General features: G+C 36.5%; 5 protein-coding genes across 16 annotated transcripts in view; 3 read left to right on the top strand and 2 right to left on the bottom strand.

Moving 5' to 3' along the window:
• Window positions 1-14: 14 nt before the first annotated feature.
• LOC129566666 (tRNA (adenine(58)-N(1))-methyltransferase non-catalytic subunit TRM6) lies at window positions 15-1,707 on the top strand. The gene is made up of 2 exons (XM_055442797.1): window positions 15-620; window positions 735-1,707. The coding sequence occupies exons 1-2, from the start codon at window positions 166-168 to the stop codon at window positions 1,603-1,605; spliced, it is 1,326 nt and encodes a 441-aa protein (XP_055298772.1). The 5' UTR covers window positions 15-165; the 3' UTR covers window positions 1,606-1,707.
• LOC129566665 (daxx-like protein) lies at window positions 1,625-5,926 on the bottom strand. Its single transcript, XM_055442795.1, has 4 exons — window positions 5,279-5,926; window positions 3,294-4,758; window positions 2,989-3,172; window positions 1,625-2,900 (listed from the first exon to the last, which is right to left on the bottom strand). The coding sequence occupies exons 1-4, from the start codon at window positions 5,315-5,317 to the stop codon at window positions 2,501-2,503; spliced, it is 2,088 nt and encodes a 695-aa protein (XP_055298770.1). The 5' UTR covers window positions 5,318-5,926; the 3' UTR covers window positions 1,625-2,500.
• Window positions 5,927-6,257: 331 nt separating this feature from the next.
• On the bottom strand, window positions 6,258-7,263 carry LOC129566672 (40S ribosomal protein S21). Of its 2 annotated transcripts, XM_055442815.1 has the most exons (4): window positions 7,162-7,263; window positions 7,029-7,088; window positions 6,521-6,712; window positions 6,258-6,354 (listed from the first exon to the last, which is right to left on the bottom strand). In XM_055442815.1, the coding sequence occupies exons 2-4, from the start codon at window positions 7,076-7,078 to the stop codon at window positions 6,345-6,347; spliced, it is 252 nt and encodes an 83-aa protein (XP_055298790.1). In that variant the 5' UTR covers window positions 7,079-7,088; window positions 7,162-7,263; the 3' UTR covers window positions 6,258-6,344. The 2 variants fall into 2 exon arrangements, with proteins under 2 accessions (XP_055298790.1, XP_055298791.1); XM_055442816.1 differs by lacking the exon at window positions 6,258-6,354 and having other exon boundaries at window positions 6,517-6,712.
• A 43-nt stretch (window positions 7,264-7,306) lies between these two features.
• On the top strand, window positions 7,307-15,070 carry LOC129566668 (ankyrin repeat domain-containing protein 29-like). Of its 11 annotated transcripts, none has more exons than XM_055442801.1 (9): window positions 7,307-8,357; window positions 9,401-9,487; window positions 10,782-10,892; window positions 12,882-12,980; window positions 13,104-13,202; window positions 13,467-13,565; window positions 13,803-14,000; window positions 14,114-14,209; window positions 14,302-15,070. In XM_055442801.1, the coding sequence occupies exons 2-9, from the start codon at window positions 9,476-9,478 to the stop codon at window positions 14,521-14,523; spliced, it is 936 nt and encodes a 311-aa protein (XP_055298776.1). In that variant the 5' UTR covers window positions 7,307-8,357; window positions 9,401-9,475; the 3' UTR covers window positions 14,524-15,070. The 11 variants fall into 11 exon arrangements, with proteins under 11 accessions (XP_055298776.1, XP_055298775.1, XP_055298778.1 ...); XM_055442800.1 differs by lacking the exon at window positions 9,401-9,487 and having other exon boundaries at window positions 7,361-8,105; window positions 8,170-8,276; XM_055442803.1 differs by having other exon boundaries at window positions 7,361-8,276.
• Window positions 15,071-15,729: 659 nt separating this feature from the next.
• The window catches only part of LOC129566649 (FERM domain-containing protein 5), a 76,593-nt gene continuing 72,764 nt past the window's right edge, over window positions 15,730-19,558 (top strand). The window contains exons 1-4 of the mRNA XM_055442747.1: window positions 15,730-16,480; window positions 17,125-17,229; window positions 17,343-17,385; window positions 17,468-17,641. Of these exons, the coding sequence (XP_055298722.1) occupies window positions 16,391-16,480; window positions 17,125-17,229; window positions 17,343-17,385; window positions 17,468-17,641 (412 nt within the window). The 5' untranslated portion in view covers window positions 15,730-16,390. The remainder of the gene's footprint in view (window positions 16,481-17,124; window positions 17,230-17,342; window positions 17,386-17,467; window positions 17,642-19,558) is intronic.

The following is a 19,558-nucleotide window of genomic DNA, read 5'->3' as shown; positions in this document are numbered from 1 at the left end:
TCTTTTGACACACACACAGGAAACTCTGAGCTGGGTACAGTCTCGCGACACACGTGTAGATAGCTGTCATTTGTTGCGGCAAAAAAGAAATTTTTATTCGTCCAGATTGTAAACAAAGTGGTTTGATCGTTTTAAATTCTTGGAATTGAGGAAAATCAGTTGAAAATGGATGATGAACGAATTAAAGTGGGTCATTTTGTCATAATTCAACGGCAAAAATACACAAAACTCTTCAGATTTAACAGTTTGACGGCTCAAACCGGCTTGGGCAAAGATCAAGTAAAATTAAAAAATATCGATGGACATCCTTATTCAACCACATTTAAAATGGTGCCCAATACCGAATTTGGGAAGCGATTCATCGAACTGGAGCCATGCACGGACTTTAGCAGCTTAAGAGAATCGCTTAACATCACCGAAAGCGGTACAGACAATCGAAATTTGGTCCAGGACTCCGATACACAAGCACTGAAACAAGACGATATTGCGAAGCTACGCGAATCGGGATCCAGCATTTCGGAAATTGTTGGCACGATCATTGAGAATTCCAAAACATTCACCAGCAAAACGGAATATTCACAGGAGAAGTACTTGAAGAAGAAGGAGAAGAAGTATTTTGAGTAAGTGGGAAAAACTCATTCATTTTTTGGCTTTGGTTTTCTGTGTAAAATCATTCAATCGAAATGTATCGAAGAAAAAGAAGGGTTTTATGCTTTATCTCTACTTTATTTTAGCCTACTTCAAATCCGTCGTCCAACTTTGCGACTAATCGCTGACATAATGTACCGCCAAGATCCGGAAAAGATCCTTGGTCTTCGTGTTGACTCTCTATCGCAGTTGATTGCGTTTTCCAACATCTGCGCAACGGGTAACTTTTTGCTATACGAATCAGGCACGAATGGTTTGGTGCCAGCGGCTCTATTGAATTCGATCGGAGCAAATACGGAAGGAAAGCTTCTTCACTTGCACCAAGGCAATGTGCCACAAAAACAGGCGCTGCAAGCGTTGAATTTGGAGCAAGAGCATCTGGATCGATGCATCTCGGTGAATATCTATTCGTTATTGCGACAGTATTATCAAGGGAGTGGCGGTGGCAAGCGAAAACTTGACGAAGTTATTGATGATCCAACCGATCCGCCGCCGGCAAAAGTATCAAAAACTGACGATGCAGCGACTGATGTGGAAATGGAATCAATTGATACAGATAAAAATGATGCAGACGTTAAAAATGACGAAAATGATGCCGAATCAAAGGCTAAGAATGGAGACAAGCAACCAAAATGGGTATTCGAAAACGAACGTGGCTGTGAACTACTGCGAGAAAACTTGGACGCTCTGATAATTGTGGCCAAGGAACATCCAATTACGATTGTGAATGCACTAATACAATTCGTTAAGCCGGGCCGTCCGGTTGTGATTTTCAATTTGTCACGCGAAATTCTCGTTGAAACATTCATTGATTTAAAGAGCAGTAACAAAGTAACCGGACTGAAATTGTCATCGAATTGGCTTCGCAACTATCAAATACTTCCAAATCGTACGCATCCCGATGTCAACATGAACGGAAACAGCGGTTTCATCTTGCACGGCTACATAATTCGATAAGAATGAAAATAATTCTCAATGATGATATGATTTCAGTTCATTTATTATGAATGTTTTTTTTTTCTTCTGAAAATATATTTACATTTTATTTTCTTGAATTTATTCGTACCGTTATCTTCTTATTTATTTACTTTTTCTTCTTATGTATGCTATCATTTTGATTTTTACAGAGGAATTTTTCTTCTTCTTATTTATTCTCTCATCAAATATATAACCAATAGTTTAGCTTGGATTTTGCACAAAAAAAAGAGAATGTTTATGTGTGTATGTTTTGTCTGTTCATAAGAATTCGATAACTAGATGTGAAATACACGGAAATACAGCATAAAGGAAGCAATGAATCTTAAGCAAAATATGGAAGAGTTTAACACTCTTACGAAAAATCGCAAAGAGATTTACACGGCTTTTTATCTCGCTCTCTCTAACGGTGAAATCAAATAAACCAAAAAAAAAATTAGAACTAGATTCGCCGATACGAGTTTTAACCTCTTCCTGATTGGTTTATTTTTCTTTTAACGTAACGCAATTTGATTTGTTCTGTTTCTCTGCAAAATGTACTTAGTTATAAATTCGTGACAGAATAAATATAGTAACAAAGAGACTTATTACTAACATTTAACAACCCTTTTCAGCTCAAACTGCAATTTCGCAACTATTTCCAAATTTCACAAATACATTTAAAATGGTGTTAAACGAAATGAATATATGTAGCAAACGAAACTGCCGAGAAAAAAAATGATAAGCTTAGTTTTTGTTTCGTTTCGTTCTGTTGTGTGTTCGGTTTGTAATCGAAACCGACGGTATGGCATTTGGTAATAATGAGTTGGGATGATATCTATATTTTAATCACATGGCTGAGTGTGTGCGACGGTGGAAAAAGCTAGCAACGACATGGCTATGAAATTTCCATACTCTCCATTTGGTTCGACGGCGTCAATTCGAAATTCATCAGATCGTTGAATTCGTTCGGATGCAGCGATGTCACACTCGTTATGGTGGGCAAGAACTCTCGTTCTAGCTCATGGACAACATCTTGCTCGTCGGTCAGTATCGAATCGGTTTTTGAGATGTCATTGAATTCACCACTGTCCGATATGGACGTAACGGAATCGTTCAGCAGATCAATCTCTGCGTTGATATTCAGTTCTGGTGGCTCTAACGTTGGTTCGATCGGATGTGCTGACGTTGGTGGCGATGTTGAAACTTTGACCACACTCGTTTTTGGTTTCTCTTTTGCTTTGACCGGTGAATCTTTTTCTTCATTCACTTCACTGTCGTTGGGATCCATTGTGAACCTAAAATTAGAAGAGTATTGGATACAATTAGAGTCTCTCTTCATTGGCGAAACATTTTTTTTTCTCATTCTCATAACTGTAAACTCACTTTGCAATCACTTCTTTCATTCGTTTGTTGTAATGCCGTTGACTCTCTTCCAGTTTTGACTTCAACAATGGATCGTCGCTAGCTGGATCATTGTGATTCGCTGCGAAATATTGCACCATTTCATACAAATCGGCTTTGCGGCGTTTTTGTAACAATGTTCCCACTTCCATGAAGGCCTCTTGAGCTATAAATCGAATGGAAAATGTGTTTTTGTTCAAAATTTGTTGAAATACTCATAAATCTCTTTTCTACAATACATCCTGAATCTGAGTTAGGTCTGGATAATTTCAAACTCGTTTGTTTACCAATTGTTTTGCGATCTGTGACGCTCATACGATAATGATAGCGTTCACTGCAATGGTCGATAATCCGCAGCACGTCAAACATGTCGGGAAATGACTTGGTTTCATTGATGAATTTTTCCAGTTTGCGATTGAATTCCGGGTATTTCCGCGTAATTCCGATACCTTTGAATTTGATTGGTTTCTTGGAAATCCGTTCGGCATTTCGGCTTTCACCGGTGAGATCGCACAGTTTATTGTAAATCTCGCAGGCTCTCTGCTTGTACCGTTCTGTCAGACAGTATTTTGAATTGATCTCGTCCTCCCAATCCACTTCAGCTTCTTCACATTTTCGAATTTTAAATTGTAAAGATCGCAGTGCACCGCTGAGCTTCTCGATTTGTTTCGCTTTTTTCTCATCGGCTTCACTCATTTTGGTGTTTTCTTCTGTGGCCACAGCAACACTCTCCATTGGCTTTCTGGTTTTCAATTCCCCCAACAAATTGTTAATCTTCATATAGACCAACTTAGGTTGTGCTTCAATTTCGCTTGTCACACCCTCAACCAATCTGTGAAAACTTTTTGAATTCACGTAATCCGCGTGTGCTCGGTAATAGTATTTTTCCAATTTCGTAACGATTTTGTTCATATCCTGCGTTGGATCAGCACTCTTGCATACTTCAATCAAGCGAATGTAGTCTTCGTGCATTGGCCTCTTTGCATTTTCGACGACTCTCGGTCGTTTGGCTGTTGGTTCGTATTCTTCGGGTTTATTTGTACCGTTAGCTTGATTGATCGGAACGACTTCATCGTTTGCTATCGACGAACTATCACGACTCAGCATGTCCGAATCACTGCTTTTCTCCATGCTACTCGCTCGCATTGTGACTGCATCCGAGATTTTGATCGGTACGACTCGTCGTTTTGCTGGTTTCGATATGGCTACATGAATTGATTTCACGGTTGATTTGACAGTCGACACCGTTGGTTTCGGCACAATGGTCACCTTATCAGTTCTTGGTGTGATTGTAACCGTACCCATATTGGACACCGTGGAATTGCCATGATTTGTCGCAATAACGGTACTCAGCTTGACCGGCGTGATTGTGATACCTGACGAAAGGCTTGGCGTTGGCTTTTTGGCAACGGGTTTTCCATCCTTTGACGGTACCGTGCTGATTAACAATTGTGATGATTGTTTGTGCGACAACAGCGGCGATTGTTGACTCTTCAGCAGCACCGGTGCTTGTTGACGATTCGGCACTGATGCTGGCTGTTGATTCTGTTGCCTAAAAGCCTGTATCACTGTGACTGGTTTGGTGTTGATGTTGGTGTTTTTCTGGTGCACAATTGGCGTTGTAAGTTTTTGCAAACTGACTTTTTGCATCGGAATGTTCTTCACATTTTGCGGCACACTCGATGCTCTCACCTTTTTGATTACAATATTTTTGTTCTGCCTGATTTTATCTGTTACACCTCCATCGTTATCCTAGAACAATTAGAAAGAAATGAGAAAACAAATCAGCACACAATTCCATGAGTTTCAAAAAAAAACGCGGACAAAATACGAGGCAAAACAAACATAAACATAGCGGTCTTTTGACAACTTGGCGCAAATGTCACACCTTCACAGCGATTTACCAATCTTTCAAAATTATATAACCAAAAACAAAGTAAACTAAATAGTTCGGTTGTGATTCGCCAACGAATTTCGATCGATATTAATAAATGTGGAAACTGTGAAGAAAAACAGAACAAAATGTAAACATGTTTAAAGAGGCGTTTTGAGCGCGGTTTGAATATCACAATAACAAAATTATTTATATCGCCGTAGTACAACTGCTGTACACAAATGCATAGATTAGAAATGGAGGCAACGTTCAATAACGAGAGGCGAACAACAAAAAAGTCCGACACTCATGGCGCAGTAGTCACTAAGTCATAGTAAACATGAATAAAGAAAAAATTTCAAAAAAAAAGTCAATCGATTTTTAAACTGGAAAACAAACCTCTTCATCCGAAGAAAGCAAGATGATCACATTATCCATTTTCGCCTGAAATTGCCCAATGAATCCGAATGGCGAATCCAAAATTCAAGTACAAAATGTAGACACATTCAAAACAATACGATACACACGTTTTTTTCTTTCAATTTTTATGGGTTTTCGGTATGAACACACCGAATTTTAATGATATTGCGACTCAAAGACCCCAAAATCGAACGTATTATTGTTTATTTTTCAAGTTTATTAAATGGCGGACACAGACACAACTACAACGAAATCGCTCGTAATAAAGACATTTGGCGTTTTTTTTTCGTGTGGTTAATTATTCAAGTAGATGGAAATAAAAATGTGTGTGCAAGAAATCAGATTGTCTTTTTTTATGTTCGACTGGTTTCTCTCGCTCTCTCTTTCAATAGCTCTCATGAAACAGTGAGTTCTTTTTGGCTCGGATCAGTGGTGCAACAAAATAAAGCGCAAATCTAGTACCACTTTGTTTGGCATGAGCTGAGCAAATATGTGTATTTTTTCGCCTTTGTCCATTATTGTGTGACTGTGTGTGTGTGCGTTATGATGTGTATACGCTAATTGCATTCATGTGTGAGCGTAGAATTTCACAACTACCATGTTCGAAATTTTCGAATTTACTATGACATTGTTATGATGAGTAATTACATGTTCGAATATCAAAAGTCTCGATGGATGCGTTTAGTTCAGCGACCAATTTGATTAATGGCATTTTTTTTTAGTTTTTATGACACATTTTTTAGAGTCTCAAATTGAGACGATTTATTGCAATTTGTAATAATAGATTTGCATTTTTTCGAATCGACATTTCATGAAATCGATTTAAAATGTTTCATTTTCCAGAGAAATACAAACCTTAAGCTGAAAATACTTTCAAAATAAGCAACAATAAAAAAGTGACCTAAAAATTGTAATTCTCAAATCAATTCTAAATGTAAAAAAGAAACACGACGAGAAATTGCAATTTCTTAATTAATTTTTATTCCTCAATCAAAATTGATCGAATATTTTAATAACATCTGGATGTTGGGTAGATAAAAATTAATTAGTAGTTCCTGAAACGAGACAAGAAGAAAACAAATGCATTAATTGTGGGCACCAAATGAAATGAAGATTTTTTTACTTCAATCGTTAGAAATGAAAAAAAGGAAGAACAAGGAATGGAAAGGGCTAAAAACGAAGAGAGAAAAAAAGACATGAAACCGTATTTATTCTACTTACTTGGTAAGGATTCCATCGCGTTTAGCCAAACGGGCGATGCAATCATCTGATTCGCCCATGCCACGGATGGCACCGCAGATAGCGTATGCTTTTGATGTGCCTGTTGCGATACCAGTGTTTGGATCGACTTCAGCAATGTTAAGTTGGACTGAAGCATGGTCCTTGGCGTGGATGATACGGTTACTGGCCGAGCTACATATGTAAAAAATCGAACAAAAAAGAAATTAGGAACTGAAAATATGAAAATATTCCGGCTTTTTTTGGCACAAAGAGCCGAACTAACAAAACATGATACACGAACAGTTTGAGGTTATGTTTTCTCAAAAATTGGATATTCTGTTCAAAATCGTGAAAAAAAAATCTGAAATTTCACTCTCAACTGTGAAAAATTGATCTTTCAATAACGAAACGAAATCATCAATCAATGGAGAAAAAAAACAGAACACTTTTCATCACGTTTCATTCGATTCGGCTCATATGCACGTGGACGCACAGCGAAGTAACTTACCATTTTCGTGGGCAGTACAAGTCAACGAAATCTCCAGTATCGTTTTCCATTTTTGATTTGCTGCAATAGAAACGGTATTTATTTAGTCGGTCAAAACGAGAGGAAAATCGAAATTAATTGAAAATTTCTTACTTTTTTCTGTAGAGCTTGGAATCAAAGCGACAGCACTGTAATGGCGATTACAAAAGAAAGAAAGTTGATAGCGATTGACACAAGGCAATGCCAACTGTCAAAACCGAGAACGAACATTTGTTTTCGTATTCGAAATTATTAGGTTGGCTGCACAGTTGTGTGGCAGTGGTCGTTTCACATGAATTCATTCTTCTTGGAGTTTAAATAAGAACAAATATTTAAATTTTTAAAAAAATGTTCAAAGAATAAAAAAGCGAATAAATTATAATTTATCAATTTTTTGTGTCCTAAGCAATTGACAACTTCAAAATCATTTCCTACATTGAAACATTGAAATTCGAGTCGAATTATCGCATGAACTTGACAGTCAAAGCAAGTGCGTTGCTTGAGTGAGTGTCAATGTGTCAAATTGTAAATCAAAACAATGAAAGGGCTCAATGAAATTGTAAACGAAACATTGCACAATAGTGAAGATGATGCGACGCAGAGCATTGATCTCAACTTTCACTACATGTAAACTCAGTGCGGATTATTTATAATTCTGTGTAGAATTGTGCATTGAATCAACTGTTTTTCTATTTAAATATTAAGAATTCGAGTTTGAGTAGAAAAACAAAAATCTGGGTTGCATAGTGCATTTAAACTCCGTTATATAATGAAAGTAGTTCGCCAGAACCGTAATTGTTCTAATGTTTCCATGGATGTGTTTGAGTGTAATACATTTCCATTTTTTTCCGCAACGAGTTCCATTTGCTGAATAATTCATCATACGAATTGGACAAGTGTGTTCTTTTTTTTCTTCTCTAAATACGGTGTGTATCGACGAAAATGGAAACAAGACGCACAGCAGCATTCCATCACATATTTGACGTGAATAAGTAGCACCACGGGTTGAGCATTGACTCAAAGAGACTGCGGATAGAAAGACAGAAACAAAGTGCAAATGTAACGGACTGAAAGAAAATTGCTCAAATTATCGCAATTATAAGAAACATCTCTTGTGCAACAGAAGGAAGAAGTCGTCGTCATCGTCGTGGTTGCCGAGGAATGAGTCGTTGAGGAATGAGTCGTTTTCGGGCCGAATTGAGTGCAGTTGATGTGCGTTGCTTGCTTCAGGTGAGACACAGGGAGATTAAGACGGAGACAGAGATAGCGAGTATGCAACGAAGAGATACAAAGCAAAACAAACGTTCTTCGGTTTGTTGTTTCTTCTTCTTTTTTTCAATTAACCGAGTGAAGTCGTTATCGGTTTTAATCATATGTTCGTCTGTTCGCTCTATCGATCCAAATACAAACCGCTATTTGTTTGCCAACACACGACGTCAGTGATCACAGAGACGCCTTCGCTCGGTTTTTGTTTGCTCTATACTACACTACGCCGTCGACTCTACTACATTATGATCATGCATTTGGTCGATCGATTCAGTTTATAGCGTATTCTTGGCGCGCGAACATTATACTCACACATCGCATCTCATTTCAATTCAGCCTCACCATAGAGAGGAAAAATTTATCGCAAACAAATTGGTGGCCACGAGTCGAAAAACAAGAACAATATAAGCGAATTCATTCACGAATTATATAAACCGCGTGCGGTAAATATCAAACGGTCAATACAATTGCATAATCTAAAATCGCGTTCGTATGGTATATCAAACGTATGTTAAACAGCTTAATAATGTTGACACTGAATTCAAATGCTGTAAACCATTTCCCATTCTATCGTGGGTGAACCTAACAAAACGAGCTAATCTACATATTTTTTCTAATAAACAGCACATTGTTCACGAACTTTTTCGATGCGTGTTTTTGTTTTCTTGACGTGGTTTTTTTCACGTTTTAACAAGTCAATTCAGCACAATTGCTACCATATATTGTTCCAAAGTGTTTAGTTGCATACTGTGAAATTAATGACGCAATCGATATCGCAAAACGAAAAATATTTAAAAATAGATCATAAAAAGTGGCATTTTTCGAGACTTGCGCGAAAAATGCTTGTCTACTATTATTGTGGAGCGGGAAAAAAGCGTTTCGCCGAACTTGACTGTTGAATATTTTATTCGCAGTTGGCAATTTGCATACAATTAATCGCTCGACAAACGCTTTGTAATCGGCGAATCGGTCATTAGTGCTTTTTGATTTAGCCAAATCGGACGTATTGGTTTTGGATTTTAAGGAAAACGATTCGTTTAAATTGGACAATATTTTGACGTAGGTTTTTTTTATTTGCATTTTTATAGTTAATCGTTGAGTTCCGGACGGTTTTCTTCGTTTTGACGGATTGTTGTGGTTTGGACGAAAAGTAAGAATATCAAATGTCATTGAAGGTGAGTTGGATTGAATTTAATTTCATGGAAAATCTTGCACCTGCAGATCCACTTCACGATGAGATTTGCATCTGCGATAAGATTAAAACATTGCCCCAAATCCATACACAAACGGCAGATATGTCGAACGCACAGAGCGAGTTTTTGTTCAGTTTCTAGTTGATTTTTTTCGGTTTAAAGTAGTTTAATTGTGATTTTTTGATTTGGACCACGATTTTGCTCAAAGAATCATGTTAATTCATCCAAAATCGGGAGCTGGAACGAGTTCGAATACGTTGCTTGGTCTGCAGTCGACTAAAATGTTACAATCAAATATACACAGCCATAGAGAAAGATTGTGCAGATAAAGGCCTATTTCAAGTTCTTCTGTTAATTTTCAAACATGTTTGTTATTATCTTTTGTTGTTAATTTTGATGGGTCTTTCAAGTCGACGCGTAACACACATGTTTGCTTTTCCTACAAAATAAATACCGGCAATGTTTACAATTCTTTTTGGTTTTGTTGCTTTTGCTTTTTTGCTAAAAAGTTCAATTAACGATTTTTTTTGTTTGTTTTTTTCGTATTTGCTATTCAAGTACACGAAAAGCCACACTTCATGAGTTGTGTTAAATATCGCGCGCATCGGCCGCAACATTAGTCGAATGAACGTGTTTGACTCTTCTTCGTATGCAGACGCCTCGCACTGGCACTTGTAGATAAATAATTGGAGTAAAAAAAAAGTCAAGTTGAAAAACTTGTTATGCTGAGATTCCCATAAGAGAAATAAGTTATCTAAGTAATGTTTGTGTAATCATTAACCTTTCTTTTTGCCAGGCTCGTTGCAATGCTCTAGCATGCAAACTTCTATTTTATTATGGAGGTGCGCGCGAGCGCGATCGCGTACAAAAGAAAAAAAAAGAGAAATGAATTAATTTAATAAAAATAGTTTCAACTTTCATCGGCACTTACAAATATGAGCAACATGCAATAATCAATTGTTTCATTCACTTTCAGCGCCAATTATGCGTTGATAAATTATTTCATTCGTTATATATCGATCGGTACCAATCGAACGCTAATTAGAAATGTAGCGGTAAAAGTCAAACCAACCGAGCGATTTCTATTCAATAATTTCCATCACCTGTCGAAAAACAAAACCGTTTCTATTTCCAGTTCAGAGAGAAACTGCATTTCGTATTCATGTTGCTATTCGAGAATAATGAACTAAATACTAGCTCATGTGCAATCTCAATAAAGCATTAGCATATCCGATATTAATGCATCTGGTTTGGAATTAACTCTGTCTTGTTATAGAAAGAATCACCGCATGATATCCAGTTGCATCTAGCTGCGATTCGGGGAGATGATGTAACGTTGCGTAAACTTTTGGATAGTGGTCGTGTGCATGTCGATTGCATCGATGAGGTAAGTGGCCCACATCTAATCTCTCACCAAGTGCACATGGGTTGGGAGAGTTATTTTCAACATAATCTGTTTCTCTAATAGGCTTTATGTCAAATTAAGGTCGATTGGTCGAGAGGGGGGAGAGAAAAATCGAATTAAAAGCAAGCATGTGGATTAAATGTGTTTGGAATGTAAACCGCAATTTTTAACTCGAAGGTAGAACAGTGAAATTACGACACATGCATTTAAAAAAATCATGATTTTAACCGACCGATTTGTTGTTGTTGTTGATTTTATCCAATTTAATTGACTTATTTTGTTAATCTTCTTCAATCAAAACAAAGAATTTTTTTCAAAACACTTTTTGAAAGTGAAAATTCGGTGCTGGAATTGGGTTAAGCATTTTCTACTTCTTCTACTTCTAATCTCTTTTCAATCAGAAAAAATTGATGATTGCGCATTCAAATCTCTTTTTTTTCTAATCCAGTGAGAAGGAACCAATGAAGTGGTGTTAAAATCACTGTTCCGGTATGCATTTAAATGGTTTCATTTCAAGCGAATCAATTACGTTTCCCCCTTCGGCTGCTTCATATTTAATATCTAGCTAGTAATCAAATTGCGGCATTTTAATAAAATTATAAGCGTATTTGTCTAGTGACTGAAACACAACTTAATTACTAGGGGACATTGCTGCAGGTTGGCTACCACTATTTGTTTTGGTCATAACTTTGTCAGGAGTGAACAATTAGAGAAGATTAAGGTATCGTTGGATAGATAATGTCTTGAGCTATAATTTTGCTTAAGAAACATATGCAATTGCTTTTCAAAAACAAAATTTATGGTCAAATTTACGAAGGTGCTGAAAATGGCGAAAAAAAATTTTTTGCTGCAGGTTGAGAATTTTCAAAATTGTTATTTAAAATGTAAAAAAACTATAAAAATATGATATACTTTCAATGTTATGATGATTTTATTGCTCTATAAAGCAATTTGGAGCCCAAAAATTACTCTAATTCATCAGATTCGTTGTCCATTTCCTGAATGGTAGTCCAATCATAAATTTGATTAAATAAATGAATTTTCGAAAAAAAGTCATCTTAAATGACTTATTTACTCTTCAATAATGATTCATAAACGAGAAAAACAATAAAATCTTTTATATTGTAAAAAATATCTTTTTTCAACCTGCAAAAAAGTCACTTTCTCAACCTGCAGTTTTATAGATATTTTTACCGAGACTCGCAATTTTTTTTCAACATCACAAAATGCACATAATTCTTGTTGAATCGTAAAGAGAAATGAAAATACTACAAAAAAAAGGTTGCCCGACTCTTTTTTCAATGCAAAATAGTCACTTTATGACATTCGGCAATAACTAAAATGACAAGTTTTCGCACAAAAATTCATGGGCGTATTGGAAGTGTATCAAAACAAACGCCAGTTCTGTCGGAACAATTTTTAAAAAAGAACAGGCCTCAAAATTAGATTTTCAAAACTATTCCGATGGCGATATGATCACGTATAGTGAAAAAAAGTAACGATTCTCAACCTGCAGCAATTCTCAACCTGCAGCAATGTCCCCTACTTGTATTCATACGCGTGTCTCTCTTTGGCATGGAACGGATGCACGGAACGAAAGAAATGTACGAAAAACGAATGCGGCAAACGTGCTGCTGGTCAAAAATTTCAATTATGCGATAGAATACATCAATTTATAGGCGTCAAAAAATGTTTCATTCATAGTGTGAATTACTTTATTGAACTACTTCTTTATTTTGCCGACGACTATCGTAAACAGATGTGGCGATGATGATGATGATGATTGTTTAAATACGTCTGAAATTAATAGAGTTAAAAGATTGTTGAGCTGTGAAATTCAGCGGAATTTGTTAATTTACACTTTCGAATAGAAATCTGCGCGGAGCACGCATTAGAACATTTTTTTCGCTGTTTATTTACTATTTGAATAGATGTAATTTGAATTGAATTGGTCTCTCTTTGATTTTATAGGATTCAACAACACCATTAATTTTAGCTGCTGCTGGTGGCCATGCGGCATGTGTTTCTGAGCTGCTGGATCAAGGCGCTAATCCAAATGCACGTCGAATTGTAAGGCATATTTTCAACCATTTTCGATTTTTACTTTGCAGATTCTGCTACTCTTCACATTTCATTCGAACACATTTTCTTTTTTGGTTCTTTCTGTTTGACTTAAAAACATCTTTGTTTCAGACGGGAACAACAGCTCTCTTCTTCGCTGCTCAAGCCGGTTATATTGATGTGGCCAAAATTCTTATCCGATATGGTGCTCGCATCGATGGGGCATCTCTCGTAAGTTCTTGGACTTTTTCCTATTTGTCAAATGTGAATTTAGGTTTTTGCTGCCATGAGTTGACATTTTTAGTTAGACGACTATTTTTAGAAGAACTATTTCGTCGTAATTGGACACAGAAAATGGCAATTTGCATCAGACTAAAACTAAATTGCTATTTATAGTCGTATTATGCAATAGAGTACCGAATAACCTACTCCGAATTTAGTTTCATGAGTGGTGTTTTATCCATTTTTAATGAAAGTTTTTAATATTATTTTCAGGATGGTGGAACGCCATTGTTTGTAGCATGCCAAGGAGGACACATCGATATGGTAAAAGACTTAATAGCTCTTGGTGCCAATGTTCATGTTACTATGAAGGTAAAGAAGAAAACTTTCTTGCAGAATGAATTCTTTGTTTTGGTTTTCCTTTAATTTCAATTTGAAAATTGCTTCGGAAATGGCACATTTTGTGTTGCACATAAACATTTCCGTTCTACACACGTTATAATTGATGCAATTTCAAATTTTCTCTGATGGAATCAAATTTCCATGTGCGCAAAGCGCAATAAACTGTCGATTTGATCAATTATCCATATTTTGATTTGTATTTCACAGGATCGAGCCACACCGATATTCATTGCATCGCAAAATGGACATCGTGCTGTGTTGCTAACATTGCTTGCGGAGGGCGGTGACCCGAATATATGTCGAATTGACGGCGCCAGTCCTTTGTGGATTGCCGCTCAAATGGGTCACGATCACATTGTTCGTGTCTTATTGAAAAATGGTGCACGTGTTGATGCCGTTCGTTGTGTGAGTTTAAATTATTTCCGCATTTGGCAAACGGAAACAACAACAACAACGATGATGTCGATGAAATGAAATAATTGAAATGTTTTGATAATTTGTTTCGTATTTGTGTATAGGACGGTGCAACGCCATTGTTCAAGGCAGCGCATAAAGGGTTTTCGGCCGTTGTGCACGAGCTGTTGAAATACAAGCCAAATTTGTACTTATTACCGGTAATTACAAACCCTCAATCGTATCACCATTACGATAGTATTCGCTTCATCACCGCTCATTAAATGTGTTTTTTTTTGCTTTTTATTCGCAGAATGGAGAAACAGCATTACACGCTGCAGCGATGTTCGGTCACCTCGATGTGGTGAAACAATTAGTTGCGGCTGGCAGCGATACTGCATGGAAAAATCAAAATGGATGCACTGCTTTGCAAGTAGCGCGACAGCAAAATTTCACTAGTGTTGTTGAATATTTGGAAGAACGACGTACTTTGAATCGGGCACACGTAAAACAACTTAACCGAATCACTTGCTAAACGGCAAATTTAGTTTCCCGCTTCGTTTTGCGATATATTAGAACGACTTGAAGAAACTGCAGCAATAAAAATGACGAGTTTCAAAAGTTTTTTTTTATTCCTTGATTACACAAGGAACCAATTGTTTATATAATACATACTGCTTGCACACAATACCACCTGTTGGTGGTAGATATGTACATATTTATATTCTTTGTTCTTTCACTGTAATTTAAATGTCAATCATTCTATTTACAAATGTTATAAACGTCGTTCAACAAATACCTTACTTCGCGCATGGTGCTAAATCAATTTTGCTGCGGAAAACGATGCCAAAATAACTTTTTTCAACTAAACACGTACAAGCATTACTATTTATTTTTTTTTAAGCTATCATTCATTTTTTGAACTAGTCGCTGTATTTAATATTTACTAAAGCTTCATCAATCTTCAACACAAACAAACCGTTATGGAGAAAAAATGTTATAAAATATTCTATCGACTCACTCCGAATTTAAAGACTAATTAATTTAATAAAAAAAAAACAAAGCTTTATGGACAGTAAAAATGTTGTTAATTTTTTCTCTCTCTTCATCATGAGTTTATGGGTGTTAATCATCATAAAAAAGAAAATAGTTTTATGGCTTTTTAAATGGTGGAAAAACATTTTCATGTGGATTCCGCAATGGAAAAACACATTTGGATCGACAAAATGACGAATTATTTGAAAAGACTTTTGGTCATTTAGGAAGTAGTTCCATTTCAAGTAATTTTTTCCATCATTAAATGATTATTTTTTGGAAAAATAATATTTTTCTATCAAACACAAATCAAATTAAATGCTTCATCGAAAGAAAAAGAAATGAAATCACCAAAAAAAACATCAAATTTGTATCGGTTTTGAGAAATATGGTTATTTACAAGGGAAATATTTTTTTTTACTATTTTTCGTCCATCATTTTAAACATTTTGAATAAATCGCGCCGAATATGCTGGATGAAAACATTTGGTATTGCTGCTAAAGACTGTCTCCCATGTATTTGACTGGCTGTCTACATTGTACTTGTGTGCGTACAATGTGGAGCTGTCATCTTCGACTGCTGCTGCTATGGGAATGGTAAATATACACGCGACTATCTAGAGGTATGACAACAAACACATACATGCGCATTTGGTGAGCGAAAGCTCGTTAAATACTCTCTCTCTCTCTCTATCTCTCTCTCTCTCGCTCTCTGAGTGGGGCTCTGATTTCAGCCTGAGTTGTCGTCGAAAAGCATAGTTTTAGGAGTAATAATATAAAAACAGTTTCGATAAAGCGAAAGTGTCAGTCAGTAGGAAAGTACACAGACCCAAAAACGATACACATTTATGTATCGCCAGAAGGCGAGCGAAAGAAAGGAAAAGACTTTGGAATAAAATCAGCGGCAATAATTTATTAGGTGGAAAATTAGCCATCGCATAAAAATAGAAAAATTTTCAATTTTAATTTTTGTCTTGATTTAGCGGAGTTTTTCGTTTGACACAAATAAAGTGGCATGAATCGATGAATTTTCGTGAATTTCATTTCGTGTCATCAATTATTTAGTTTTGAAATTTCATTTCGGTGTTTCACTCACACAAAAAAAAAGTTTCTCGGTGCACACAGTTTCCTAGTGGTGATGAAGTGACGGAATAATTTGCGAGGAAATTTCGAGAAACCAAAAGAGCAAACGAAAAGTTGAAAGGTTCCATTTAAGTTGAAAGGATGAAAGCAAAAATGTCGAAAGTGTTGAGGTTTCGAAAAAATTGACGACGAAACAGAAAATGTGTTATTCGATTTCTGCGGATAGTGAAGGTAAATGAAATTGTGTCGGTTGGTTTTTGAGCAAAATACTGTTGGATTGCCGTGATGTTCAAAAGTCGAACGGAAGGAAGTGTCGTTTTCAAGTGCACCGTACGCTTGTTAGAAGAGTTAGATGTGCTCGAGTGTGAATTTCAGGTATGTCATCGCTTTCAAGGTCTGCGATCCAGAAAAAAAGGAAAACAAAAACGAATGACGAAGAGTTTGACGAATGGACTCCAAGTTTGACTTGTGATCTAATTATTGATTAACTGTGACATCGATTTTTTTTTTTGTCTTCTGTCGCTGTCGTTTTGATATGGTTAGCAAGGCTGAGTCGCCTTATATTGTTCACTCTGCTTTGAGGCGGCCGTTTTGTATTGCAAACGCGCGCGGGGGGGAGCATTACACAATAAAACCGAAATACGATTTCAGTTTATCGTCTTTTCTCGTTCTCTCACTTGCTCTCGCTCTCTCTTCATATCACTTGACATTTGATGGCTATTAAACACGCACGTCACTTGAGCAAGTATTAAAGGAAAACACATGTAGACGGTTTTCGGTGAAGTGTGGTGCTCGATGAAGTGTGCTCGTAAAAATAGGACACACCGCGCGTCGCAACTCACATAATACTAATCGGTCGTCTCATTAGTATTCAATTTCAATTTGTTTTCCTTCCTCTGTGATGGATAAATAACCCCGTAGCCGCATGTACAGTACATAAACTACGGACCACGTCTATCTCTCGAGCGTTTTAAGTGATATTTATTGTTTCGTTCGTTCTATTTTCGGAAAATGGATAGCCAAATCACAAAGGATGCTATCTCTTGGATTATGTTTGCGAACAAATGTCTGTCAAGGAGAAGGACTATTTCGGCCTTCGTTTCGTGGATATAACAAGACAACGAGTAAGTCACCCTTACCAAAGTATTCTCTCTTTTTTCCACTGTTTGCAAATGCAATTTAACGGCATTTTTTTTTATTGTGTATGTGTTTTGTTCTCCAACTTGTTTCTTTGCAGCATTGGTTAGATCTATCAAAATCGATACTCAAGCAAGTTAAAGGTACTTGTGCAATAAACATATTTATTTTTATAACCCTCATACCAGTTCAAAATGTATATTCAATTTGAATTTCCTATTTCAGATGTTGAGCCGATTGTGTTCTCGTTCCGCGTGAAATTTTTCCCCGCTGATCCATTTCGCTTGACGGGCAATTCAAAAATATTGATTTATCAACAGCTGAAACGGGATCTAATACACGGTCGCCTGTATTGTTCGGCAGGCGAAGCGGCAGCACTCGGATCGCTCATCGTACAAGGTAGGAAATAATGAAATTATTGTGTTATTTATATTTATAGCCTAGAATGAAATTCCCTACATATCTAAAGCACACGTCGTTTTTCAATGAATATTCCAAACGGAAAGTATTCTGTTTTTGTTTCTTGGGGAAAATGCTTTTCCCTTAAATCTGTTGAAGTTTGCAAATAAGCCGCTTTTAATGAACGTTATTTCCTGCCACGTTCTCGAGTTTTTGTGATTGTTGCCTCGCAAATTATGCAGAATAACAATGTCTTTTTGTGTCGATTGTTGGCAATTGACTTGAACAGTTTGAGTGCAATGAGCCAATTGTAACCATCAATGGGTAGATGGCTAATCAAACCCAGATCCACAGTTGAATTCATCGTTCTGATTAACGGCGGCTGTAATGGACATTTAATTTTCGGCTGGGAACGTTCGATGAAATCACTCCACATTTGATTTTTCGTATCCAGAGTTTTGCAAAGATCGCGCACGATGATTGTGTCGTACGTTTCACAGTTGGTCATTGCAAAATTGCATTTAATCGTTTTGAGGTAGAACTGAAAAGTGAAGAGTTTTGTTTTTTCAAAACTTGAAGTGAAAAAAAACTGAAAATCACACAAATTTCTAACAATTTTTCATTGAGATAAAATAAAAGTTTTGAAGATTATTTGGAATTGTATATTCCTTTTGATTGAATTGCAATTGCAAAATTATGATTTTTCTCAACCACTCAATGATGAAAAGAGGATTTCATCAATGAAAGAGGAGAAATCAATGAGCTTTTTCAACAAAATACCTCGATTGGTCCAGCCACAGTTTCGTTCAAGGTGATTTCACCATTTACGGTATATTTGTTTCGTGACGCTTTGGTGATGGTACCATTATAATGAATGACCGTGTCTTCTTCTTCAGGACATTCCGAAAAACTGTTCAGTTTTATGGTTTTCGTTTGGAAACTAAACCCTTTAATAAACTTTCCAATAAACTGGAGATATAAAATTGCGACGAAAATGATGTGGTATCCATGAAGCTGCATTTCGATTGAAATAGCCTGCACCAGGTGTTTTTTACACACGTGAAAACCACATTGATTGTGTCGATATTTCATATCGATTCAACACTTTTATTCCGGAGTGGAACTTTGCATCGCAATTTACCATTTCCGTTAATTTAAAAACTCGAACATTAAATTTGTACGTGGATTTAATCGTCAATTTTATTCACATTAACCTAGGTGATTTACACAACAAAATCGCCTAAATTTTCAGTAATGATCGACTTTATTTTAATCGTTTTACATAAAACTCATTTTCATGGCCATAAATCACTCCAAATTTGTTCATGTGAAGAATGCATTTTTCCTTTGAACAGATTTTGAGTGAGTGATAAGGCCACTTGACAAAAACAGTATTGACTAATTATATACATTGATGTCGATCCACCCAGAATACATTGAATGAACATTTAGCAAATCACCGCAGGCGTTCACTTTCACCGTTGACGTCGCTGGCGTTTTGTAATAGTCGCTTCGCTGATTGAGCAAAACAGCAATTGTTTTTTATGCCGGACGTGAGAAATGGGCTTGAATAATTTGAATGAATTAACCCATGTGTAGCCATCAAGCGGTAGACGAGAAATGGAATCAAAGTCGATAGTGGCGTTTCAAATTTTGATAGACGGCATATTCAATGGACATTTCGGCTTTGGTTGCAAATGATCCCCTATTAAGTTCCACGTTTGATATTGTTGATTCATTAATTTGCATATGTTTGGAAAACTGTACCCGAGTGGAAATGCCTTTGCTTCTAAAAAGCAATTCATCATCGGACAGTTTTGCTCCTTTTTTCTGAATTTTCATCAAAATATTGCAGCACTCCTGAATGCTCCTGAATTGCTTCGTTTTCATCTGAATTTCTTCTGAATCCAGCGAAGC

This window comes from Sitodiplosis mosellana, unplaced genomic scaffold, assembly GCF_009176505.1.
Source record: "Sitodiplosis mosellana isolate CC-2019 unplaced genomic scaffold, AAFC_SMos_1.0 Smas_scaffold_4, whole genome shotgun sequence".
Taxonomy (NCBI): domain Eukaryota; kingdom Metazoa; phylum Arthropoda; class Insecta; order Diptera; family Cecidomyiidae; genus Sitodiplosis; species Sitodiplosis mosellana.
The sequence above is the reverse complement of the archived record's forward strand: the minus strand, read 5'-3'. Positions and strand labels throughout refer to the sequence as shown.

Bases quoted from the DNA above. Each gene is read 5' to 3' on its own strand.
- LOC129566666 (XM_055442797.1), top strand. From the start codon at position 166: ATGGATGATGAACGAATTAAAGTGGGTCATTTTGTCATAATTCAACGG. The intron at 621-734 runs GTAAGTGGGAAA...ACTTTATTTTAG, and splicing joins AAGGAGAAGAAGTATTTTGA to CCTACTTCAAATCCGTCGTC.
- LOC129566672 (XM_055442815.1), bottom strand. From the start codon at position 7,078: ATGGAAAACGATACTGGAGATTTCGTTGACTTGTACTGCCCACGAAAA. The intron at 6,713-7,028 runs GTAAGTTACTTC...TTACATATGTAG, and splicing joins TTGTACTGCCCACGAAAATG to CTCGGCCAGTAACCGTATCA.
- LOC129566668 (XM_055442800.1), top strand. From the start codon at position 8,223: ATGAGTCGTTTTCGGGCCGAATTGAGTGCAGTTGATGTGCGTTGCTTG. The intron at 13,566-13,802 runs GTAAAGAAGAAA...TGTATTTCACAG, and splicing joins ATGTTCATGTTACTATGAAG to GATCGAGCCACACCGATATT. The intron at 14,210-14,301 runs GTAATTACAAAC...TTTTATTCGCAG, and splicing joins CAAATTTGTACTTATTACCG to AATGGAGAAACAGCATTACA.
- LOC129566665 (XM_055442795.1), bottom strand. From the start codon at position 5,317: ATGGATAATGTGATCATCTTGCTTTCTTCGGATGAAGAG. The intron at 4,759-5,278 runs GTTTGTTTTCCA...TAATTGTTCTAG, and splicing joins TGCTTTCTTCGGATGAAGAG to GATAACGATGGAGGTGTAAC. The intron at 3,173-3,293 runs GTAAACAAACGA...TTCGATTTATAG, and splicing joins CACAGATCGCAAAACAATTG to CTCAAGAGGCCTTCATGGAA.